The sequence below is a fragment of the Coffea eugenioides genome, chromosome 1 (assembly GCF_003713205.1).
Source record: "Coffea eugenioides isolate CCC68of chromosome 1, Ceug_1.0, whole genome shotgun sequence".
Classification (NCBI taxonomy): Eukaryota; Viridiplantae; Streptophyta; class Magnoliopsida; order Gentianales; family Rubiaceae; genus Coffea; species Coffea eugenioides.
This window is the reverse complement of record NC_040035.1, coordinates 47303485-47329836: the sequence shown is the minus strand read 5'-3', so window position 1 is coordinate 47329836 and position 26352 is coordinate 47303485. Positions and strand designations below refer to the sequence as shown.

Here is a 26352-nt window from a genome sequence, read left to right as displayed (position 1 = left end):
AAATTAGATTGTATCCAAACAGTGGAAAATTAGGAAAACATTTTCTGGAAAATATTTTCCGTCCAACCAAACAGACCCTAAGAGATCGAACTTCTACACCATAAAGGATCACATGCCGCAAGATTTGAATCACACCACAGTCCAAAACAAATGACTGGACAATTTTGTTTATGCCCGGGCTCGAACTTTGTACTGCCAGTGTGACAGTTTGACTTGCGTGACAACAAACTCCACCGTAGAGTGGCGTAGACAATTCTGTGCCACCGGCGATCTCGAAGTACGCTTGAACTACGATCATTATCAGCATTGGAGTCGGCTCCATCTCCAGCTCCGGACCCAAGAGTCTAGGGTTTTGGAGCATAACATGGCACCATCAACGAGTACGGCACTCAAGCTTGAAAATTTTGTCGAATCTTTGGATTTTGCCTCCTTGTTTGGAGGACGGTGGAAGCTATGGCAGTTTCCGAAATTCTCCGTACTAGATGCGTCGTGCTAATTTTCAAGTATGGGTGGAATTGCACTGCAAATGAGGAGATTTTCAACTAATAGGTAGTGTCTGAATTGATTTTGGAGTTCCTATCTATTTCCTTCAATTTCTTAGTAAGATATTTCAATTTTGGTGTTTAAATGTTCTCTGAATTCAAGTACTAATTAGTAAGTATTCGATATAGTAAATGGTTATGAAGAATAACGAGTGGCGGTGACAAAATACATCGAATAATTGTGTGCATGACATTTATGTAAAGTTAATCTAGTAATTAGGAGATAATATTGCAAAATCCTTGATTTTGTACTTTAATTTTGTTCCCTTTCCCAGTTTTGGATGCATGTGGATTTGCTTAATCTTGAATGATGTTCCCTTCTGAGTTTTACAATAATTGTGTGCATGACATTTATGTAAAGTTAATCTAGTAATTAGGAGATAATATTGCTAAATCCTTGATTTTGTACTTTAATTTTGTTCCCTTTCCCAGTTTTGGATGCATGTGGATTTGCTTAATCTTGAATGATGTTCCCTTCTGAGTTTTACATTGGTATAATTGACTGCATTCAGGCTTGGTACCAACTTTCCATTCATACTCCAAATAGAAAAATAAGTTTCCCTCTTATGTTTTCCCATAGTGTGTTTGGTTCATTGAAAGGGGTCAATCCCTGGATGATGAGTTTCTAATAGACCCAATTGTTCAAGAAGAGAATCATGTGTTCCCAAATTCTGATTAGTGATTAAGTTGGAAATGTGTTAGTAGTATTGACAACAATCGGCTATTTGGAATAAGCTATGATGCTATGAAACTTGTTCTAGTCAACTTGTATCACTATCTTAATAACATAGCTTATAAAACAAGTGAGCAAGATTCTCCGTATATGAATTACCATTCCCAAGTACAGTTCAGAATTATGCGTCAAAATTAGTTATGCATATCAGCAACAAGGGTGTAGGTAACACTAACACCACTACAAAATGAAAGAAGTATCGGCCCTCCCCCTGAGGGGGATTAGAGAGGGGTAACTACAACAAAATACATTCAAAATGTAGCTTGATTTCCAGGGAGTCTTCATGTAATTCTAACCTCTTAATCCTTGAAGCTGCTTCGAACTGTACTGACAATGTCATGCAACTGGCCAAAGAAGAATGTTCTAGCATTTTTTCTTATCAGTATCTCGACTGTTTTCATGCATGTCAAAAAGAAAAGATGAAAAGAAATAAATGGAGGTTATGAAAGCTTTGAAACAGTTATAACAGAAATAGGCGATTGTATTTGAGAAAATACAATTTTTATTTTTATGTAGTTACTTTTATGCTTTGCATGGTTTTCAAGAAGTTAGACTGCAGCTTCTTGTCAAAAAATTTATCTTTCTCAAAATTGGGCAGCCAATTATAGAACAAAGGCACATGGAAATAATACAATTGAATTGCCTTTAAATAGGATTGACAACAGAGATATATATGTATACTTTTGTTATTGACTAATTTGAAATATTGAAATATTATAGTGGTTCAAATTGCATTTCTTGCATGGATGGAGTTTAGTTATTTAGATGCTCATTTGATAAGTACTCCCAGTGTTCTTATTTGATGAGTTGCAAAAATATGTGGCATAGGAATATTTAAAAAAAATTATTTCTACTATGCGATGTAGCAATCCAGATTTATTTCTTTGCTATATCCAAAACACGACAAAGTTATGCACGTGATTGAACACCCTGTAAACATTCGACAAAGTCCTACTGTCAGTTTTGTGATTTTGGACCTTTGGTATCCAGGATAATCATACATGGTAAGTACAAATCTATGGGCTACAATAAATATTTTTTGTCATGTAATTAATGCTGTTGTGGTTATATACACCTCTCACTTCCACAATTGCAAATCACTTGAGATTTTCCTCATTTCATTAGATCTCTGTTCATCAAAACATCATGTACGATTCATGAGGTTGATTGCCTAAATTTCTGAAAAGTTTCTCATAACATTTCTCTTTTATGAGTTTCATCTGTGGGTGACACTAGTCTGATGGTTCCAGTGCCCTTTCTCTTTACTTTTTCCCCTTGTAGAATAACAACATTTTATGAAATCTGATTATGTAATTTTCTTTTTTGGTTTCCAGTTTTCGCTTGGGAAGATGAATCGTGCAAGAGCAGGAAGTTGCATTCATGGTTGGTAGTTCTACTCTGCAGTTTGTTCTTTCTCTGTGGTTTTCCTGAAGTCATTCCTTTGGCAAATGAGAATTTTCATTTTTGGGCTTTCGTATTTGTCTGTTTCGACATGACTTCTATTAGTTTTTGTCTGTCACTTCCTTTATGTGTGTGTGTGTCACTTCCATGCGAAAATTTATTTTTTTATTTAAAAGAAAAAGAATTTGTCAAATTGATTATGGCTGATCAAAACCTCATTTTGAAATTTGGCACAACTTTTTGTTTCGAATCACATTACTGTTGTTGCAATTTTTGATGGATAACTGCTAGTCTAGAAGAGGAAATTATGGGATAAAAATTACCCAACAGAATGTGCTTATTGAGGGCAACCAGACATGTCTATTAAAAAGAGGTCATCAATATTAGAGTTGCTGACAAATTGATAAGAGAAATTAAGGAGAGGATATAAAAGGAAAAAAAAGAAAAAAGAAAAATTGCTATGGTATATTAACATATTTAAAATATTCTCAAAAGTACTCTTTCCTTTGTTTTAGATCTTCCTTCTTCATTTATTCTTTTAGAAATTTATTAACTGGTTTTACTTGATTAACAAAAGGTCTTTGTTTTACTTTTGCTTACAGTTGTTCGCTGATTAATGTAGTATAGTTGGATTGGCTTTTGGCAGAAGCTTATTAACATTTAATCTTTTCTCTTGATTGTTAGCGCCTATCTACATAGAGTCTAGTGATTCCTCACTTGTGGTTTTGAATGAGCACTCTGCTTTGACCGGCCTGACTGCAGAAAGCGCTGTTCATGGAGTTGTCAACCAGGTAAGAGAACTTAGTTATACTACATGAATAGCCTAGGATTCAAGTGAGCTACCCTTATATCAACTTCAACTATTGTTCTACTGCTAACGTCATTGTAACGTAAATGTCATGAGTGATTTTGATATGTTTCAGGAAGCTCAGGAATATTTGGAAGGTGTTGTGAATAGCTACAGTAATGCAACTATGACGTTCAAGGTTATCACTCTTTTTCTTTTGTTCCATTCTTTTAACTTTTAAGGTTAACACTCCTTGTCTAATGCAGATATCATCCTGTGTTTCCTTTTAAATGTCTGAACTGAGTTTTATATCACAAAAGAGCTAAATGAATTATAAAAATATTAGCTAAACAACACTCTTATCCACAGACTACAGCTGATAATGGTGACAATGGAGAAACTGTCCCTATCCAGACTATTCAAGTACCTATTGCTGGGGATTTAACAAGGTAAAAAGTACTTGCATTCTTTTTCGATATCTTCTGAATTTGATAATCCGTTTGGATTCCTCATTTTTTGAAAAACAAGTTTTTTATATACAATATTACAGTAATACACAAACAAAAACAACTTAAAAAACGCCACATCCATACAGTATATCAAAAATAACTTCAAATATACAAAAAAATAAAAAATGAAATCTACACCATGTTTTTCTTCCATCAATCACCACCACCGTTGCATCCCCTCCTTTTTCCTCTTTCCTCTCCGTCCCTCTTCCTCCTCCCCTCCCCTTTCCTACCACACCCCACCCTTCCCCTTCCTTCCCAAATCTGGCCTCGACCAGAGGCTATAATCTGGTTGCGATATCGTGACCAGAGAGGGGAAGGGGAGGGGTGAGGCGTGGAGGGGAAGGGGAAGGGGAAGGGAGGAGGGGGGAAAGAAAGGGAGGAGGAAGGAGATGGAGGGGAGAAGGAGGAAGACAGAGAGGGAGGAGAAAGGGGGAGGAGGGAGGAGAAGGGAGGTGGTGGTGGGTGGTGGTGTTAATTTTTAAAAAAATCACAAAAATTTTTAAAATTTAAAAATATTTCAAAATATATCCCAAAAACATCACGAAAAGCATTTACAGTAAAAGGTTTTTCATATACATTGCTATCGTAAAATATTTCAAAAACACTCCCAAAAACAGTTAATCCAAACTTGATAAAACGAACAGAAAAGACTTGGAAGCTTCTTTTATTTGAATTTGTATTCTGCTAAACTGTTGTATTTGATAAATGTCCTATATACAAAGTCTTTTATGAGGCATTCTGTATAAATGTTAATCTACTGGTGTATTTTTTTTTTTGTATAAACCTTTTTGATTTCTTATACTGGTTTTTTTATGTGCCCATGCAATTTGGATATGATAAAAAGTTTGAAACTTGATAAAAAGAACAAAAAAGACTTGGAAGCTTCTTTTATTTAAATTTGTATTCTGCTAAACTGTTGCATTTGATAAACGTCCTACATACAAAGTCTTTTATGAGGCATTCTGTATAAATGTTAATCTACTGGTATATTTTTTTTGTATAAACCTTTTTGATTTCTTATACTGGTTTTTGATGTGCCCATGCAATGTGGATATGAATAGCAATGACGAGTTGGCTCTGAGAGCATCTCAACAGCTATCAATTGGCGGACGTGGATGCGCAAATAATATGCTCAATGAACCTCTAGATTTCCAAGTGCAAAGTCATGGTGTTTGTTTGCCAGAAGATGCTGGCACTGGTGGAGTTCGGCATTCACCGAGGAAACGTAATCAGGTATGAGTAGACACTAAGACTTTTCATTGGGTATTTAAATGCCCCAAGAGGTTCAATAGATCTATAGTGTGCAAATTTTTGTTAGTGCATGAATGCGTTTTGGTTTTGAAAGGAGTATACACAAATCCAGAGTAGCTGAAATTTTTATTGAAATCTGGATGATACCCTATTGACTCTGTATCATGCGCTGATTTTCTTTGACAAACCTGATTCCTGTATAAGATGATGGGATGCCTCTGTGAAATTCATTTGCAGTCCAATTGCCTCTTAAAACAAATCTGACTACGTTTTCAAAAGAAAAGAAACTCCAAAAAGCCTAAAAAAGTAAAGAAAATCATATGAGTTTTCTGAAATCCATTTCCAGCATTACTTTGATAGGTTGATGTTTGAGATGAAAGATCTTTTTCTTCTTCCCTTGTTGCTTGCCGTAATAAGGAAGTCCTAGGAACATGGAAAACTCAACTTCATTGTCCATGGTAGGGTTATTCTTTATTTTAACCACATAGATGGATGAGACCCCTAAAGAATATGTAGCTTTATGGACAGCTGTTGCTATGTAGCTAGCCCTTTGCCAACTGTTTTTAAAACAGGCAGGTATCCGTATTGGCAACAATGTATTTGTTTACTTCTGTTTGCATCACATAAGTATGCGCATATAGAGATGCATCAGATAGATGATCGTTTGGGGTTTATTTTAACTTATAGTATTTTCTGCTGAAGATGTCTCTCTAGTCAAAGCAAAAGGAAGAACTTAAATGGTTTTTTTTTTCTGGGCGTGTGTATTTTTTCTTCTTGGAATTTGTGGGTTCATCTGCTCAGCTAAACAAAAATTGTTACCTTTGCAGGTTAATTACTATGAAGGACCAGCGAGATCTGCTAAAAAGGTGCCAAGGTACAAGTAGATGCATTGCTTTTTATCTGAATTTTATAGTATGTGACCTCTTAAACTTAACTCATCATGGTGGCTACTTCTTATTACTATAAGATTTTTCGTTGCTACAAGATGTACACTTTACGTCAACACATTCTTTATTTCCAGGAATGCAAGCGAAAAGCCTTGCAGCGGTGGGCAGATGAAGAAGAAGTTTACAAGTCTAAGGATCCGAGCATCCTTCTATCCCTAGTGACGAGGTTAGTGCTCTTTTCATAAAATATGACTAGCTTACGTGTATTTTCTGTTTATACAAGGTTAGTGCTCTTTGCATAAAATATGACTAGCTTATGTATATTTTCTGTTTACTTAGTCTTCTTTCTCCTGACGAAAACAGGTTTTGGATTCAGAAAGAAGGGCAAGAAACAAGGCCTTAATTTCTTTCTCACTAGATTCTCTCTTCTGTGTCCCGTTAGCTTTACCTCATGTTTGTTTTGTAATGAGTCCAGGATGCTAGATTGTGTATGCAACTTTTACATACAATGTAACATTTGAACAACCTTCTAAGTTTTTTTTTTTTTGGGAAAGCAGAAACTTTATTTGAAGAGGCTCAGTATTCTGACATACTGTTGGATGTTTTTCTCTAACTTGTTGATGTGGAGGAAGAATCATGTAGGGTTTGTCCTTTGCTGGGACGTCATTTACATGTTTGGAGTCAGGAGTATAACTGGAGCATTTGCATGCCGTAGATAAGCACTGTAGACGGTGCTGTCCCTCTAGTTGCTTCCTTTTTTCTGGTTTGGCTTGTCTAACCAGTCGCGGGCTTCTTTGAAGTTAGCTCAATCTAATCCTTAGATCTTATTAATTGTTAGATCCCAGTTCTTGGAAGCAAGATCTTTTTCCTTTTCCATTTTGTGAAAATCATGTTTTGAAGTTTGCACCCCATTTAATTTGCATTTGGTAAGCCATGTCAAAGCTGGCTTTTTGTAGTGATTTCCATGTTTCCTTGGCTTGAAAATTGATGTAAAGGTATGACGCTTGAAAATGATGTTGACTAAAAATATACCTTTAACGTAGTATCAATTTTCTTGCCTTGCTGTGGAGGCTGGATTAAGGATTAAGAACAAAAGGGAGAGAGAGGTCCTTTTTCCCTCTTTCAGAACAAGATGGAGGCAGATTTGATTAATGGTGGCTTTAACTTTTTACAAATAATGTTTTTAGTGTTGGTAATCTATCGTTTTTATGTTGCGGGTAAGTGTTTCTGCTAGTTTTTGCTTGATCTGTTACTGTTAGTGATTAATCTCATCGCTGTTAATGATGCCACGTCCGTTAATAATTACAATTTGAATACAACTACTGATTCTTCATCTCAACCAATTGCGAAGAGCAAATGACTGACAGGAAGAATTCATCTAGGCAAGGAACAACCTAATACAGCCCCCACTCAGCAGCAGCAGCAGCAGCAGCAGCAGGAACTCCAACAACCCACCGTCACCACCGTCAACTCCAACAAAAGTTAATCCATCCACTCCACTCCACCGTCACCTTGCTACAGTGTGAAGATGGACGCTTCCTCCTCCGAGCAGAACTCTGCGAACCAGCAATCATTTCAACAGCCACACTCCGGTCAACTCCAACAACCCACCGTCACAGACACCCCTCCTTTAACAAATCATCTCTCCTGCCCGAACACCTTACCTCCACCCCGGCCACCCCCGTATCCAAAGTCTTTCAAAGACCAACTCTTAAACTCATTACAGATTGAGTTTAATACCCCGCACCCTGTCGAAGCAACAAATGTCAACCCCTCCCTTGCTGCAAACATCTCAAACCATATGTCTACTGACGCTGGCTCTAATACACTATCCATATACTTTCCAGACTCACTCTGAGAAAGATTTAGGACTCCTTGGAATCTTACCCTCGTAGTGAAACCTTTGGGGAAAAGTCTGTGTTTCAAGTATTTTGATCTAAGCATTAGGCGCATCTGGAAAACTGCAGGCCCATTCTCAACACTGGATCTCGGTAGAGACTACTTTGCAACCAAATTTTCAAATCCGGAGAACTATCATAAAATACTAACTGGGGGACCATGGTTCATCAACAAAACCTTCATCACCATCAGAAAGTGATGCCCGTTTTTCAACGCTTTGGAAGCTACATCAATGACCACAACTCTTTGGATCCGACTCCCAGGCCTTCCTCTCGAATTCTATGATGCAGAAGCTCTCAGCCTCATTGGTAACAAGATTGGCAAATTAATCAAGATTGATGCTATAACAGCAAACACCGAAAGAGGATGGTTTGCTAGATTATGTGTAGATTATGCATCGAAGTGGATCTTACTGATCCCATACCCACAACCATTGTGTTGGATAGTTACATCCAACCGATTCTAGTAGAAAGCTTATCCTTTTGTTCCTGTTGTGGCAAATTGGGCCATGACCAAGCCTACTGCACAAAACTTCCCCTACTACAAGCTGCGACACCGGCAAAGTCATAAGGACCGGGACCATGGTCACACATTCCGACCAAATCCAGGAGAACAGCTCTGGGAAACAAACATCACCCACCATCTCGGGCTATTTCTTTCAAATTCAAACCACCTCTTAAAGGCCAAGACTCCTGGTCAACCCTGCCATAATAATTTTAATGCGGCCCTTTTGTCAAATCCTAAAGTCAGAACTTCTTGGAAGAAGAAACCTCTTCTCTCAGATAAGAGGGACCCAAACCCTTTTTCACCTCTCAAGTAGGTCTTAGACCTAGATGCTTTTTCTCCAACCCCCAATAAATCTAATACCATCCAGGATCCCCTCTCTCTCTCCATATTTTCCCTCCTAGTGAACCTCTGGCTTCTTCGATCTACCAAACAAGGCGACCAAAGAATTCTATTCATCAAAATGGCAATGAAAATCTTGTTCCTTTCGAAGACACAGATGGGCTCTCTGCCTTTAGGAGCACAATTTCTCACAACTCCTCTCTCATAGCCTCTTCAAAACCCACACAAGCCAGAAACCGCTCCACACCTGAATCGCCTCACTTGCCAAACTCATCCAAACTTCCTCTCCCAACTTTCGCCGATAGATTCCCGCCCCTCCACCCCCTTGCTTTGAAGGACAAGGTTGTCCCCTCGTCACTTCCACCCCTATCCGCACACCCAGCAAAACAGGAGCCACTAACTGTTTCAACCACACTACAACCTTCCTCAACCCCTACTTCCCCAACCTCTCCAGCTCAACCATCTCTATCGGGACGAGAAATAGGAACTAATTTGCTCACACCGCGTCATCGACCCACTCCTCTTTCTAAACCCATACTTTTCGCGAGAGGATGTTCAACAGTCCCGGGATCAACACAGTCTGAGAAGGATCCAGATTTAGGCAACCCAAACAAGAATAGCATACATAATAGACCTCGATCCAGAAGAGCGTATAGCGAGAAGGAACCAAGCTCTGTGAAGAGGGCGCGACAGAAGCCATCTTGGCCAACACAACCAAACTCGTCCCTCAAACAACTTCGGTCAATTTTCAAGAAACGGATATCCACCACCCAGCCAAACTCACCAACGCGCCTGGAGATGGAGGAACAATCAAACTGCGAACCCACCGAGGAATTAATTGGGACAAGGTGTCCGGGAAGTCACGGCCTCAAACCAAGGTGCAGAACAAAGTCAAATGCCAACTCCAGAAACTCGAAGGGAAACTCTCTCCATATCTCCCTTATCGGTTACCCTGCAAGACTGTCCAAGCTCAGTCACTATCATCTCGCCCGTAAGAGAGGTCTTAGTCATAAAAATCTTTCTAACTAGCATAGAATTGCTAAGCCCAGAGTCTCGAGACCACTCACTGGTACTAAGACCAGGGTTCAACCGGGAGCTAAGCTTTCCAGACAATATATACGATGGCAACTCCAGTCACCGTACCAGAGCTCTGAGTCCTCCAGAGCCCATGATGCAGAACCCCTTCCCAGATTCCATGAAGATTCTCCTATGGAATGTTAGAGGAACAGGCCACCCGGGGTTCAGAAATCATTTTCTCCAGTTGGTGCAAAAGCACCATCCGGGCATAGCAATTTTGGTGGAAATGAAACTCCATGGTGAGAGAACCAGAGAAATTTGCAGCAACCTGCCTTTTGACAACTTCACTGTAGTAGATGCAATCGGCTTTCGTGGTGGCATGTGGATACTTTGGAACAAAGCTGACATCATTTTGAACCCCATCTCAAACCTCTCTCAAGTGATCCATGCCTTTATTCAGGTAAATCCAAACTCTCCTCCTTAGATTTTAAGTGGGATCTATGCTAGTCCACGTATGCATGAAAGAACTGTACTTTGGAATGAACTTTACAATTTTGCCATGCAACATAGTTGTCCCTGGTTCTGGCTAGGGGATTTTAATGAACTGCTCTCTTCTAATAATAAAAAAAGGGGTTGCCCGGTTAGTAGAACTAGATCCTCTGCTTTTAAATCTATTATTGACTCTTGTAATATGCTGGACTTGGGATTTACTGGGCCAAAGTATACTTGGAATTGTTTTAAACAGAATCTGGGCTTTATCTATGAGAGGATAGATAGGGCCTTCTGTAACCCGGATTGGAAAGCTCTCTTTCCCTAAGCACTAGTTTCTCACCTAATCAGGGTACACTCTGACCATTATCCTGTATTAATCAATTTGAACCCTGAATCCTCACCTCGCCCTTTCCACTCCTTCAAACTCGAAAGATTCTGGATGGCTCATCTTGATTTTTCCAACGTGGTTAGAGAAGCCTGGATTGGTCCTCCTACTCCCATTTCAGACGATCTCTCGGTCTTCTTTTTTAAGTTAAAGAGCTGGAGTAAAAAAAATTTTGACAACATACTCTGGAAAAAGAAAAACCTCTTAGCTCGTCTGCTAGGGATCGAGAGATCTCTTCAATCTCACTCCTCAACCTTTCTTGCTAGCCTGGAGAAAGATCTCTCTAATCAGTACATGGATATCCTTAACCAAGAAAAACTTCTTTGGCTCATGAAAGTGAGGATAGATCATTCTCTAGCAAATGACCTCAATATTAAATTTCTCTAAACCACTACGCTGCTCAGAAGAAGAAGAAACAAGATTCTTTCTCTCAAAACCAGTGACAATATCTGGCTCACAAATCCCAAGATATTCAAAACCATATTTTCTCTTTTTTTACAAACATCTTTACTTCCTCAAAATCACACTCCCCTTTGCATCCTGAGCCTTTCCCTTTCCCAGGCCCCGTGTTGTCTCCCGAACTCAAATCCTCTATCAGTAATGTCCCAATTGAATTAGAAATCAAGCAGGCCGTTTTTGATATGAAACCTTTCAAGAGTCCTAGACCAAATGGCTTCCACCTGTTTTTCTTCCAAAAATACTGGACCACTCTTGCCCCCTCCATCACCAAATTCATCCTTGAGGCTTTTGCTCTAAATCCACTCCTCCAGGAGTGAATGACACGCATATTTGCCTCATCCCCAAAACAGATCAGCCGAATACATTAAACCAATTTCAACCCATAGGACTCTGCAACTCTAGCTACAAGATTCTAGCTAAGGTCCTAGTCAATAAGCTTAGACCCACACTTGCCTCCATCATTTCCCCCCTTCAAACAAGCTTCATTCCTTCAAGATGTAGGACAGACAACGTGATTCTTGTCCAAGAAGCTATTCATAGAATCAATAGGAAGAAAGGTAAGTGGGGTGTCTGTGCTATTAAACTAGACCTTCACAAAGCCTATGATCACCTTGAATGAGATTTTATTCAGCAAGTCCTTCGATTATTTGAACTCTCCACAACCATTATATCCCTCATTATACATTGCGTTTCTTCAACCAGATTTGCCATCCTTTACAATGGCACTCCTTCCTCTTACTTTGTACCCTCTAGGGGTATTCGTCAAGGAGACCCCCTTTCCCCCTATATCTTTATTCTCTACATGGAATATCTTTCCCTATCCATCAATCAGGAAGTTGAAGATAAACGGTGGAAACCCCTGAAATTTGGTAGAACTGGCCACTCCTTATCACACTGCCTATTTGCAGATGACATAATTCTTTTCTCTAGCACAGATGCATAACCTATCAATTCTGTCAAGAGTGTGCTAGACCAGTTTTTCTCCATTTCTGGTCTCCAAACCAACCTCTTTAAGTCAAAACTCCTTTTCTCTCCTAACACTGACCCTCTCACAAAAATCACCATTTCCAATACTCTTAGTATTAGCTCCACAAATGACTTAGGCAAATACCTGGAGTTTCCCATCACACTTCGCAAATCACCCATCAAGTCCTTCCAGTTCTTACTTGAAAAAGTGCAGAAAAAATTGCAAGGATGGAAAGCCAACCTTCTATCTTTAGCAGGAAGGAAAGTTATACTCCAACAGTGCATTTCCTTCATTCCAACTTATTTCTTTCAGGCGGCTTCTATCCCAAAGAATATTTGCCAAGCCATTGATAGGGAACAACGAAATTTTCTGTAGGGATCTACCTCTGGCAAGAGGAAAATTCACCTACTAAATTGGGACACTATTACCCTCAAGAAACCCCAAGAGGGTTTGGGGCTCAGGCAAACTTTGCTTCTTAACAAGGCTGGCCTCTCTAAAATGGGGCGGTATTTATTAAAAGGCTCTCTCAAACCCTGGGTGAACATTCTTTCGGATCTCTACCTTGACAAAACCCAATCCCTGGCACAAAATAGGCTTCTCTTTACTTCCTCTACAGGTTCTATCAACCTCAGAAACCTTAAAGTAGGAAAAGACATTATTGAACGAGGGCTGGGATAGAATGTTGGAAATGGTTTATCTCTAAAAGTCTGGACTAGTAACTGGTTCACAACATCTAGCCTTAGATCCTTTATTCAGGGACCCCTACACAGATATAAAGAAGATCTTCGAGTGGCTGATCTCTTTGACACCAATAGAGGATGGAATTTAGATCTCTTGTCCTTTTGCCTTCCACATGAAATCTCTAGTTTAATACTATTCATACCTAAATCCCACCATGTTATCTCAGAAGACTGCCTCAAATAGAGTCCCTCCATTGACAGCAACTTCCAACTAAAATCAGCCTATGATCTAGCCTTCAATGCCAAAGTGAATGCTCCACTTCCCTCTACTCTCTCTTTTAACTGGATTTGGACTCTCCAAGTCCCAAACAGAATCAGGTTCTTCATCTGGTTAGCGAACCACGACAGACTAGCCACTAGACATCTACTCCATCAAAGGAATATTCTTCCAGATAACACTTGTCAGTTTTGTTCCTTGCACTGTGAAGACATAGATCATACCCTTAGGAAATGTAATTCAGCAGTACACTTCTGGACAGGTCTTAAACCACGTTGGCTCCACAATATAAACCATCTCCCTTTCATAAGCTGGCTCAAAAAAATCTATACTGACCCTTCCTCATCCCTTTTTCCCTCTATTCCTTGGGGAGTCTTATGCATTTTTGCTCTTTGGGTGATCTGGAACACTTGCAACCAGAAAATTTTCGAACCTCACAAATTAGTCTCAAATCCTTTGAAGTGGTGTATAAACCTGGCTGTCGAATTCACAACTCTAGGCTCACAAACTCATTCCATTCCTTACAAGAAATCCCAAGTACTGGTAAGATGGATTCCTCCACCTTGTGGCTTGATTAAACTCAACTCTGATGGCTCTGCCCTCAATAATCCCGGTATAGCAGATGCTGGGGGGATCTTTCGCGACTCCTCCAGCTGTTGGATTAAGGGTTATAGTATAAAGTTAGGCATCGCGTCTAACATTCTAGTTGAACTATGGGGAGTTAGAGATAGACTCCAACATGCTTTTGCGCTAAAAATCCCCTGCTTAGAAGTTGAAGTTGATTGTGCTGATGTAATTTCTCTCCTAAACTCTTCTGTGAATTCTGATCATCTTTTCCATCCAATTATCATGGACTGCAGATGCCTGCTTTCGCAGCTCCAACATGTTAAACTCAGGCATGTTTACCGTGAGGCTAATAGATGTGCAGATGTCTTAGCAAAATTGGGTAGCAAGCTGGATCAGAACTTTGTGATTTTTGAATCATGTCCTCAAAAACTCCTTTTTGCTTTTGATGAGGACACCAGGGGCATCTGTTATCCCCGTAGCATTAGGACTTTGCTGTAATAGCTAGGGGAACTTTTGATTGCTTTCTATATATTACGCCGTTTTCACCACAAAAAAAAATCCCAACCAATTACTTTAGATTTTATATACTATAAAGTTAGCAGAACACCATTTTATACACGATGTAACTATGGAAATGGTTTGTATTTCTGGAAGTTGTTGTAGGAATCTAATGAATCTATTCAAAGTCCAAACATTTAGGAAACGTCAATTGCATATTCACATGGTCAAGATAAATTACCATTGCTGCGTATTTCCTCAGTTCTGCGTATGGTCCCCCTGTAGTTATTTCCTCTTTTATCCACCATATAGTTCTTTTTCTCCACCTCCTTCGAGTTTAATGTTTCAATCAATTGAGGATTCTACCTGTCTAATACCATGAATTGAGGTACCAATTGAGGATTCTACCCGTCTAATCAATTGAGGTACCAATACCATGAAGTTACTCGTATAATAAATTGAGGATTCTACTTGCAAGCTTCAAAACTATTTTTGCAAATGTTTTTTTCCCCCATACAATGATTTAGATATATTAGTTTGCAATTATCAAAATAAGAATTATTAAATTTTCGTGACTACGAAAGAATACATCCTATACAAAGATCGCCATAACTGTAGTATATGTATTGCCCAACAAATTCCAATATTTTTTTCTTGAGGTCTATCACAATAATAATAATAAAAAAAAATAGTTTAGTCTGAATATTACTTCAATTTATGTAATTTTTTTGGGTAATGTCAAATAAACCTTTCTTATATGGCTATATTGGAAATGCTTGTTAAATTCAGAACTCACTTTCAATTTGAAAAAAGTGGAGGGGTGACTATTTAAATCAAGATAAAAGGAAAAAAAGAGTAAAAATATAGAGATGGTTGGGGAAAAATACACTATTGTTATAGACTGAGAGTAGGACAAGAGTCATTAAGTTATCCATGGCCCAAAAAGTAGGGAACTGAATGTTTTATTTGCCCTTGCATTTCGTTTGATTTTTTTTTTCCTAAAATTTTGTCAATCTAAGGATTTGTTTGATACAACATGAAAAAGTGTTGAAATCGAACTTTTTTCATACATTGAAAAATTTTAGATGTTTGAAAAATAAAAATTCATTTGCTGAAATCATTAAGTGGTGATGAACTTGTGTATTTTTTCAGCATGAGAATCATAACTGAATGTTTAATTCTGATTAGAATCAACACATTTATTTCAATCATTTTATCTTTTCCACAAAATCTATCATTGTTTGTTAATTATATTCAAAATTCTTATTTAATTAAACAATCTCATATTTTCTATCTAACGGCTTTCTATTTTTCTATTCTTCTTATTTAATGACTTTCACAGTTTTTTCATACTCTTCACATCTTTTTATTCTGTCATAATTTTATTGTTTTTCATCTTTCTACTCTTTCATAATTTTCATTTTTTTCCTCTCATGCTTTTTTATCTGCTGCTACCATATTCACCAATCTCAATTTTATTTCTTATAACTAGGGGGGAGTGCTCATGCATTGCACGGGTGTTATCGCGCATCGCATTGCATTGGTGTTTGGTATTGAAGATTTTTCATTGAACAAATAATAGTACATTTTGAAAAAAAAGATCATCAAATATGATAAAACTAATAATAGTATATTCTAATTATAACATATACTTATATATTTTACTTTATTAATATTTTTACAAATTTACTATTCCCAAAAGACCCTTATAGATGTCAGTTGAAAATCGCTCAAGAGCAGACATAAGTTATTTCAAACAAAAAAATATTCTTCAACGGGAAGTTATAGTAACGTGTTAATTGCACAATATGTTAATATATTTTTGTGTTAATTGCACAACAAAAGCAACATTTCAATTAAATATGTCTATAACATCATTTCAATAATTAAACGAACACATAAGCTTATATGTACTCAATGCAAAAACGGTTGCAAAATAATTTTATATTCCAGAAATAACTAGATATCTCCATAAATCAAAATTTTAAATGTACCAAAATAAGAGCATTTCGATAAATATACTTAAACATATGTTGTTCTCAGTTGTACCAAAAATTTTTAAAAAACTATATAACATTTCACATTCCCAAAAAACCTCCATTCATGTAGTTGAAATTCAAATCTTTTTTTGGTCACAACTCATTCTTATATAGTATAAGAATATATTTCATCTTTTATATTAATTTGATTTAAAAATAATTATTATCATTTTCATATCTAATAATTTTAAACTAATTAAATCATAAGTTCTATTTTTTTTTGGATAAAAAGATAGAACAGCAAAATCTTACAATTTAGTTTATTAAGCACTCAATTATAGATGTTTATCAAATAATATAAATAAATTTAATATTAAAATTCATATATTTATATATTTGTTTGCAGTGTTTAAAATTAAGCAAATTAACTGTTTGAGTATTCATATTATCAAATGGAGCCTAAAGTCTAACGATAATAGGGCTTCTTATCCACGCACGATCCAGCATTCTTGAATTGTCAAGCATGTGTTGGGACGCGTCGTTACGACGACGTATAGGTGATATATTCGCATTTAGCCACAGAATCCAGTATCCGCTGCGGCACGACATTTCTCTGGTCTGAAGTGCCAGCTTCCGTACTCAGGTGGACAGTTGAGTGGACACTGGCGGGGACAGGAACAACCCCGGGAACCCTACCTCGATCCAAAAAAGAGGAAAAAAACCCCCTATTTTTCAGTAACGAGCTTCAAAATTACGCAATTCGTCTGTTGCCAACTCGATCCTGAACTTCAATTCCTTTATCTGAGTTTCTGATTTTCATAAAATCCAAGCAAAATCAATATTGATAACTTATCTGAACCATCAATTAAAAGCAATGGACAGTCACTTAACAGCGCCGGTCCGTTCTCGTAGCTCACAGTCGGCGTCTCCGTCACACTCTGCATCGGCCTCAGCTACGTCATCCATCCACAAGCGCAAGCTGGCGTCTGACGATCACGCACCGCCATTCCCTTCCTCGTTCTCCGATACGCGCGACGGAGCACTGACATCCAACGACGACTTAGAAAGCATCAGTGCACGAGGCGCGGACTCCGATTCCGACGACGAGTCCGAGGAGGTGGTTGACGATGAAGAGGAGGAGTATGATAATTCCTCCATGAGGAATTTTACGGCCTCGAGGCTAGAGACCAGCGTGCCACCCCTAGCGAGGAATACCAAACTCAAGACTGAGAACTCCGTCAAAGTTGAGCCCTCCGAGATGGCGAAAGATGGTGGCAACGGTGGCGCCTCTTTCAATGCTGCAAATTCTGCTGGTGTTGGTTCTGCTCCTGGTACTGGGGTGAAGGATGAGGTAGCGAAGAATATTCTTACAGATAATATACAAACAAGCGGGGCTTATAGTGCAAGAGAGGAGAGTTTGAAGAGAGAAGTAAGTTTTCTGTTGTAGCCTGTTTTGTTATAATTTTGGTTTAAATGCTGACTTGATAAAGTTGGTGATTTAAATTTTGTAGGAGGAATCAGGAATGCTGAAGTTTGTATGCGTGTCGAATGATGGTACTGATGAGCATATGGTTTGGTATCTATTTCTCTTCACTGGAATGATGTTAATTCCACTGTCTTGTCCTGTAAATTTTGCATCTTTAGATATGAATGAATTAATCTATAAACTGGTCATCTAAAGTATAATGTAGTACATTCTTTTTGTTCATGGCAGGTTGATAGGGTTGAAGAATATATTTGCCAGGCAACTGCCTAACATGCCTAAGGAATATATTGTTCGTCTTGTGATGGACAGGTCTGGCTCCTCAGTTTCTTAAAATGTTTCATTTTAGCCTCTGCTCTCAATGTTTCGGCATGGTTTTGTGTTGAGCATACACTTCTTTGTGCATGCAATATAGCTTAGAATATTAGTGCAGTCTATATATTGTTGAGAAGCAGGGAAAAAATTTAAAGACACTCTCCTTATTGTCTCAACTGCCATGCACGCCTGTGAAAAAATTTTCTGGTATCTTCGTTAGAGTCATACTTCAGGCTAATACTGTGTTGATTAGTTTTCTTTGTTTTAAGGTTTAAGGTTATTTTGGTCATTCACTTGATTCTGTAATTTCTAAGATTTCTATTATCAGCTTTTTTATTGGTATCAAGGTGTTGTTATTGTAGTTAAGGCAAAATAGATTGGTGTATCCAGAAAATTTTCTGGCTTTTGATTTGCAGTATTCCTAGAGGAAGCTGAATAACCTCATCTTGAGGTCAGTTTTTTTTTTTTTTTTTTTTTTGAGTACTTCATTTCCTGGTGACAACTGTTATACCAGTATATTTCATTTTATGAATTAAATTGAAAATATTAGTTATTGGTTTGATGTAATTGCACGTGCCATGTCAAACTAAGATGTTCAGCTTTGCATGTAGGCAGTAATATTATTTGCAAAGTTAATGTTGCAACTCTATTAATTCCTGATATATGGCATGTAATTTTTGGTGATGACCGAATTCTTAACTACATATTGGGATCAATGCAATGCAGCATGTAAAGTTGAAATTCGTAGCTCTGCTTCTTCACAAATTGTGCTAATAATTAGCATTGTGACTTCACCTAATCTTTTAAAGACCGTAGCATATCATACTTTCCAAGAGCTGAGGTGCAAATTATTGATATTCTAGTCGTTATATGCAGAAACCACAAATCTGTTATGGTTATCAGACGTAATCAGGTTGTTGGTGGCATAACATACCGTCCTTATGTGAGGTAAGCTTCCATGTAAACAGTTTCAGTTGTCGATATATCCTTAATGCTTTTTGATTCATCTGTTATCGGGTCTTGTACGCACACAGTCATGCACACACACAAAAGTGTTCATCAAATTATTGGCAATGTTTAATCTGATTATGGTTTGTCTGGTTTAATGGGTGCTCCTCCTCTGGGAGTTGGGAAGGGCGAGCTAGAGGTGGCTTATGGACGTGTCTGGGCTATCCATGAGTCATTTCTTTAACTGCACACTATGTATTGTGCATGACAAAATTTGAAAGCTGCTGCACCTTTTCACTGTCAGTTCTAGGTTGCATGAATCTTCCTGAGAATTATTTTGTTATCTTGTCCCGATTTTCTATTTTTGCCAACATCATATAATTGGTTGTGTAAATGGTTGCATTCTCATATATATTTTTGCCAACATCATATAATTGGTTGTACATTTGGGAATGTTGTGGTGGATGACTTCTCACTGGCTCTGTCATTGAAATTCTATAGCCAGAAGTTTGGGGAGATAGCCTTTTGTGCAATCACAGCAGATGAACAAGTTAAGGGCTATGGGACCAGGCTGATGAACCACTTAAAGCAGCATGCACGCGATGTGGATGGGCTAACTCACTTTCTAACTTATGCTGACAATAATGCTGTCGGTTACTTCGTCAAACAGGGCTTCACAAAGGAGATTTACCTAGAGAAAGAGCGGTGGCATGGGTATCTTCATAGCGATTGCTCACATAATTTAAATGCTTAGTTTTTATCTTTTTGAGTAATAAATAATTCTAGTGTGATGTCTTGAGCTTTCTAGAATTTTATTTTTTTTTTGTTTTCATTTGAGCTTTTATTTGTTAAGAAGTTCCATCTTCTGTAGCTTGAAATATTTATAATGTTTTCTCTCATTTCAGGTATATTAAGGATTATGATGGAGGGATTCTTATGGAATGCAAAATTGATCCGAAGCTTCCTTACACTGATTTGTCAACTATGATACGCCGGCAGAGAAAGGTAAGATGAGCTGAACTTACATAGTGTGACAATGCTGTAGATGAGATTGAAAGCTAGTGAAACATGAGTACAAGGAGTTAAAGATTATTCAGAGAGTACATCTAATTACTGGAATAGTTTGTTCTTTTAATGCGAGTCACAGCCTTGCCAGCTTCCCCTTGCCCGCACACACAAATGAAAAAAAAGGCAGGGGAAAATGTTATAAGTATAGCAACTGATTCAAGGTTCATTTACTGGAATAGTTTGTTCATTTACTGGAAAATGTTATTACTGGAATAGTTTGTTCTTTTAATGCGAGTCACAGCCTTGCCAGCTTCCCCTTGCCCGCACACACAAATGAAAAAAAGGCAGGGGAAAATGTTATAAGTATAGCAACTGATTCAAGGTTCATTTATACTGACAAAAGCTATTGTGTAATTGCTAGGCAATTGATGAAAAGATAAGGGAGCTATCTAATTGTCATATTGTCTACAAAGCAATTGATTTTCAGAAGGTATATGTAATCATTTTGACTTGAGATTTTTTTTTGGGTGCTTGTTAAGTGATTGTAATATGTATATGGTGGTTATGCATTCTTAATTAACTATTAGCGATTTTGCTAACTGAAGTAGGGTTAAGCATGGTATGAGAAAATTATAGGGCTATCCCCTTTATTGCTGATTAAGTTTCTACCATATCCTTTTCTGTGAAAATAATCTTATATGCTATTCTGTTAGGGTAATGGATATGATTTTTTATTTTTTTTGGGGGGCTTCCGTCATCCCACTCAGCTCAACTTCAACAAACGTGGTGTACTTGAGATGCTGGGGATTGATAAGATGGCTTAATTGATTGAGCATTAGATGTCAGATAGAAACTAGTGGAAACTGATTAAAATTAAAAGTATATAAAAGTTACAGTTTCTGTGTTAGCATATAAAATCTTTAAAGAGTATAGGACAATGTGTGTGTGTGTGTGTGTGTGTGAGAGAGAGAGAGAGAGAGAGAGATGGGAGTATTTGTCAGTCTTTGGTAATACATCTATATGTTGTCCTCTGACAAACTTGGTACATCATAAAAAATGTCAAGGTTGCAGTCCCAAGTCTTCATATGGGAATGTTGCATTATATGTTGCATGGAACAAAAGGATTAGATTCAGAAAATTGATCACTCTGATGTCTTTGTCAATGCAAAACTTGATGTTCTATTTGTTTTCAGACCTCTGGAACAATTCATGACTAAATTGACTTATGCAGAAGGAAGCTGGTATCCCCAAGAAGGCTATCAAAGTTGAGGATATACCTGGCTTGAGTAAGTTCTTCCTGTCTTTATTATTTTGGTCCTTGGCCATCAACATCCTTTCTTTAAAGTAGGAAACCTGAATGTTTCAGTGATTGTATATTTTATCTCCAAGTAATTGTCTGATGATATATTTACTAAATAGTTCATGGTTGTTTGTCAAATTGATGTGACATTTGTTGATAAAAAATCCATTTTAACTGGCATCTCCTATTTTGTTAGAAGATTTTGATGAAGCGCAAAATTGAGCAGTTTCTGATATAACATCATTTGCTTTAGAAATTAGTAAAATAAAGTTCTCCCCAACTTATTGTGTGCGTCTCCCACTCAGCATTGATGTTACTTCCCAATTTCAAGCATGCATCATATGTTATCTGCATACTGAAATTGCCGCACTGTCCTTTCTTCTGACCAGGTTGCTAGTTTACTTCTCTATCCATTTTTGTTCTGTTGTCAAGATTTTTTTTAACAATGCTACTGCACGGTTTTCTGTACTCCTTTCAGAATCCTTACTTTGAACTTGTTGGTGGTGATAGGAGATGCAGGTTGGACTCCTGATCAGTATGGCCATTCTCAGTATAAGATGGTTAGCTCCTTAACAGATGGTGTCTCGCATCAGAAGGCCATGACTACATTTATGCGGTCACTTGTAAAGGTCATTCTCTTAAGATTCTTTACTTGTTTTTTTAAGTGTTGGTTGCTCAAAATCTTTAACTAGTTTAAATTTTTAATGCTGTTATAGCTCCTTTCTTGTGAAGTCAACTTGTATAGGAGGATCCTGCGAAGTGTATTGAAACATAATGAGAGAATCCTTTGTATTTTCTTAGTGTTAATGATCAAATATCTTAAATAATTGGCATTTATGCATTTCAATGAAATGTACGAGTGACTTCATGAACTTTCACATCAAATTAGCGGCTTAGAGCAGTCATTATTTAATTGCCATTTGGTTCTTGAAAAGTATAGGATGCTCTAAGATTCCATTTTGTCTTCATTGTGAAATCTGTTGTGATATCATTTAAGATCAGCTGTGCCTTCTCTTTTGTGGAATGGGGAATGGATGGGAGAGTTTCCTCTTCTCCCCTTCTCAGGAAGGTATAACATTTGACGAGAAGAGACTTGTGGCTTTGTTACCATTTTCTCTTTTCACAATGGATGGTATGACTATCGTCATGCCAGAAACATGGTTGGAAATAGTTCAACATCTTTTCCCTCTCCACTGACCCTCCCAGAATGAAATGAAAATATAACTCCTAAACAAGGGGAATCATACTTAGAAAAGAGAATATTGCAGATTACGCTTTTCAAGTGCCTTCCTTCATATTGTATGCAATTTAGTTACTTCTTTTTAGCAGGTGATGTATGACCATCCTGATTCTTGGCCGTTTAAGGAACCTGTTGATGCAAGAGATGTGCCTGACTATTATGACATCATTAAAGATCAAATAGGTAACTGTTTTTGCATTAAGTATCTTCCTCTTTTGACATATTTTCTTCTATACTTACTCTCAGTTTTTTGATTCTTGTCTCCTTCTAAAATACAAATTGACCTGCTTCTTCAGTTACATGTATATTTGCTTGATCACTGGTGAATTCACCTAGGATTCTCTGATAGCTGTACAGCTCTAATGCTAGATAGATATAGTGGAAAGCATCATATTTCATGACTCAATTTAAATCTGAAATTTTACTAAAAAGCTTGTGATTGTGCTTTATCCTTTCTCAGATGTGGACTAATTTGAGGTAGCTACTATCATTTTCCATGGCCAATTTCCATGTTAATAGTGTGGCTGGCAGTCATTCTGTTCATATAGAATCAGGAAGGTCGACATCTTTTTTCATCTCATTCCGTCTTTTCCCTTGCTTCTCTTTGTCCTGGCATATCATAGAGTAGAAAGCCTTGTATTTAATTAATAAACCCTGTACATTTTGTTGCACTTGCCTGTAGTTGTTGACAAAAGCAATTTCATCTAGTATTGTTACAACTGCTGTACCGTCTTTGGAGAATTATATTTCTCAGTGTTGCGAGTCTTCAGTGTACATTGCTGTCTTTGCAGATTTGAAGGCCATGGCAAAACGGGTAGAATCAGAGCTGTATTACGTGACTCTTGATATGTTTGTTGCGGATATCAGGAGGATGTTTGTAAATGCACGCACGTACAACTCTCCTGAGACGATCTACTATAAATGTGCAACCAGGCATGGCACTCCACTCCCCTTAATTTTCAGGGATGGTACACTTGGGGCATGCTTTAACTTATATATCAAACTTGCAGGTTGGAATCACATGTAATGAACAAGTTTCTAGGCGGTGTCCAATCTGGTAGCAAGATTCAACAATAGCATATTTACAGATTCTTAAGGAGAATATGAGCACCACTAAATTGGTTCCTTCATTCGCATGTTAAGCCATATTTATCTGGTATCATGAGCGACATTGAATTGTTCTTATACATCATAGAATTGTCTAGAATCTTTCCATGTTTACGCGAGAAAAATGAAGACATTGCTCTGACACTCCTCTATTAGTTGGTCCAAATTACCTGTCAGTTAGTTACTATTTTAGTATGGGTTGTATTCAGTTCTTAATGTTAACATTGTCAGAATTTACAAATATGATGTTTGCTTAAGGTATTTTGTTTTGATTTTTGAACTGTTTTTAAGGTTAGGGTCACCAACCTTCCTGTATTTTGTCAGTTGCGTTGCTCTCTTGGTTTTTAATTTTTTTTCCATTGCCACATATAATTTCTATGCCGTATTTGGAGAAATATATTATCAAATCTGAGATATTAGCTTTCTTGGGAAAATTGATTTTGAAATTATGGCTGCGCATTTTTATTTTTAGCGTGGTTCTTCTTAACTGACGTATACTTTGCTAGACGTGAAGTTGATGCCAGTCCAATGGAGTCCGTTGATAAGACTGATGAAGTAAACACTAGCGAGCTGGCACCTGGTAATCTATTTGATTCCGGAGTGCTGCCTTTTTTTCTTTTTTTTTGGCGTGCTCTATATGTGATGGGGGTGCCAGAAAGACGGCCATCATCACATTGATTTTGGCAACTGTCAACTCGCTTCTGCAGTAAGTAACTATATATGGCTCAGGTCCAAAAACCTCAAGACGGGTGAAAACTCTAAATAAGAATGGAGGATGGAAGAGGTTAATTACACAAATTGCCCCTTTTGGCTCATCGGTAATTTGCTATAATTCGTGGAACTCGTATTAAGTAAATTTGTAGTCGTTGAGTTTCCAAATGGCAGATTCATATATTATTAGTCATTCGAGGCACGTGCCCCATTGAGCACAGGAAACTTTTATTTTTAGGCATGCAATTTTTTAAAAATTTATTTCATCTTACAAATTTATTAGTATGTGACCAAAATAAATTACATGCACCAATGAGTAATGTAATAACAATTTTTAATTAAAAAAAATGATAACAACAAGCACAAATTGAATACTTTAGGTAGTTCAATGTACTTGTAAGTTTTTTATACACAAACAACAATAATTATTATAATAATAGTAATTAATGGGTTGTAGAGCATTATATTGGTCTTTTGCATTTTATTGATTTATTTACTGATTACCTATGTTTTATTATTATGTGAACATTATTGATGTTACCTTTGTTTTTAATTATTATTATTATTGTTACCTCTCATTTACACGTCACCAGTCAATTACTATATTGTTACTTGCAATAAATAAAATAAATCTAATGAATTTGTGCGGCATTGAATATTTTTTTTTCCTAACTTGGCTACCAGAATGCTCGAAGTTTGTATTAAAAATGACACTAAGATGGAAGCTTCTTTCACGAGTTGAAATAAAGGTTCTCACTTGATTTTTAGTTTTCAAATCTGTGCATAAACAGAGTACTGTTTTTCTTTAGGCACATAACATAACAATTTTTGTACCACAACTCATTCATTATCATATAGCATAAGGATTCAAATGTCATAATTAATTTACAATTTTATTTTCACTAGTATAAATGGCCAATAAACATCGAAGGACAATCCTACCCCTTCGCTATTTTCTCGTCTCCCCAGAAAATTAGAGAGAACTGCAAGCCAGTACTGTCTTCCGAACCCGATTATTTAACGTCCTCACAACAGATTCTACGTCTTCATCAGGATTCTCACCATTTTTTAAATTCACCACGGGTCTCACTTTTGGAGCAAGAGATCATCCTTTTGGTGAAGCCCCAAATCGGCAGGGCAACTTTTGCTGGTGAGATTTGTGTCCTCAAGCTTCTGTGGCGCTCGCTTTTCTTAATTAAACAGAAACACTAAGGCGCTGTTTTGTACGGACCTAACCCGATGGACATAAGTTTTGCAGTATCGTTTTCTGAAATGAAATCACCGCTCTCAGTTGCACTTGGTTGTGGGTTGAATGCTATTTGAAGCAATGTTGTACTTATGAACTAAAATCTTGATTTTCTTGTTTCCATCCTGGTGCAAATTTTTGTGCCTTTCAAACTGGAAGGTGATTGTTTGGGTCAGGGCTCGAGGTCATAAGCTTATGTCATCGAATTTAAACCACCAGCAATTTGGTCGTGTTCTAGTGAAAGTTGTTGATTGAGTATACAGTTATTCGACGTTTGATTTTGTTCGTAGTTTGTTTGATGGGTTTACGGCGGACGGTTGATTGTTGTATGGATTGTTTTTGAGGCCTGATTAATTTTTGTTTCTCGCTTGTAGGTGTTTCGCAGATATTTTTCATACTGTTGTTCTTTCTGCGTTTCTTGTAAATGATAACAAAACCTGTTGATTTGTTACTAACTTTTGGGTTTTTAGGTTAATTACTGGAAAAAAGAAGCATGCAGTCAGATCAAGCTAGTTTGGGTGGAAGGAAATGAAAAGAAAGGCTTTGAAAGGATAATAAAAGTTTTTTCATTGTTTTGGAGCAAAAATGTGAAGGAAAAGAAAAGATTTATTAGAAAGATTTTCATTTCCCTTCATGTAAAGGAAAATTTTTTGCCCAAAATTGGTCAGAAAGGGTAGGAAAGTGTGGAAGTCTTAAGTAATTTTTTGGATATGACAAAATTACTCTGAAAATGAAAATTCGGATACAAAAAATTTTAATTTCCGACAAGTCTCTTCGCTACAAAATTCTCACTAAAACACCGCCCTTTACTTTAT

General features: G+C 37.3%; 3 protein-coding genes across 4 annotated transcripts; all 3 read left to right on the top strand.

Moving 5' to 3' along the window:
- Positions 1-11: 11 nt before the first annotated feature.
- On the top strand, positions 12-6703 carry LOC113760046. Its single transcript, XM_027302647.1, has 9 exons — positions 12-549; positions 2610-2658; positions 3361-3467; positions 3600-3662; positions 3833-3912; positions 5037-5208; positions 6054-6100; positions 6248-6339; positions 6477-6703. Exons 2-8 carry the CDS (start codon positions 2625-2627, stop codon positions 6330-6332), a joined length of 588 nt encoding a protein of 195 aa, XP_027158448.1. The 5' UTR covers positions 12-549; positions 2610-2624; the 3' UTR covers positions 6333-6339; positions 6477-6703.
- Positions 6704-8899: 2196 nt separating this feature from the next.
- Positions 8900-14381, top strand: LOC113782414. The gene is made up of 2 exons (XM_027328309.1): positions 8900-10335; positions 13996-14381. The coding sequence occupies exons 1-2, from the start codon at positions 9754-9756 to the stop codon at positions 14023-14025; spliced, it is 612 nt and encodes a 203-aa protein (XP_027184110.1). The 5' UTR covers positions 8900-9753; the 3' UTR covers positions 14026-14381.
- A 2392-nt stretch (positions 14382-16773) lies between these two features.
- LOC113778252 (histone acetyltransferase GCN5-like) lies at positions 16774-23856 on the top strand. Of its 2 annotated transcripts, none has more exons than XM_027323595.1 (12): positions 16774-17608; positions 17691-17755; positions 17894-17974; positions 18854-18925; positions 19427-19639; positions 19831-19930; positions 20355-20423; positions 21165-21219; positions 21753-21862; positions 22563-22656; positions 23265-23406; positions 23484-23856. In XM_027323595.1, exons 1-12 carry the CDS (start codon positions 17054-17056, stop codon positions 23548-23550), a joined length of 1623 nt encoding a protein of 540 aa, XP_027179396.1. In that variant the 5' UTR covers positions 16774-17053; the 3' UTR covers positions 23551-23856. The 2 variants fall into 2 exon arrangements, with proteins under 2 accessions (XP_027179396.1, XP_027179389.1); XM_027323588.1 differs by having other exon boundaries at positions 16775-17608; positions 21744-21862.
- Positions 23857-26352: the final 2496 nt, after the last annotated feature.

Coding starts and splice junctions, on each gene's coding strand:
- LOC113760046 (XM_027302647.1), top strand. CDS start 2,625: ATGAATCGTGCAAGAGCAGGAAGTTGCATTCATG. Junction 2,659..3,360: donor AGCAGGAAGTTGCATTCATG/GTTGGTAGTTCT, acceptor CTTGATTGTTAG/CGCCTATCTACATAGAGTCT. Junction 3,663..3,832: donor ATGCAACTATGACGTTCAAG/GTTATCACTCTT, acceptor TCTTATCCACAG/ACTACAGCTGATAATGGTGA.
- LOC113778252 (XM_027323588.1), top strand. CDS start 17,054: ATGGACAGTCACTTAACAGCGCCGGTCCGTTCTCGTAGCTCACAGTCG. Junction 18,926..19,426: donor ACATACCGTCCTTATGTGAG/GTAAGCTTCCAT, acceptor GAAATTCTATAG/CCAGAAGTTTGGGGAGATAG. Junction 19,931..20,354: donor TGATACGCCGGCAGAGAAAG/GTAAGATGAGCT, acceptor TGTAATTGCTAG/GCAATTGATGAAAAGATAAG.
- LOC113782414 (XM_027328309.1), top strand. CDS start 9,754: ATGCCAACTCCAGAAACTCGAAGGGAAACTCTCTCCATATCTCCCTTA. Junction 10,336..13,995: donor TGATCCATGCCTTTATTCAG/GTAAATCCAAAC, acceptor CATGGACTGCAG/ATGCCTGCTTTCGCAGCTCC.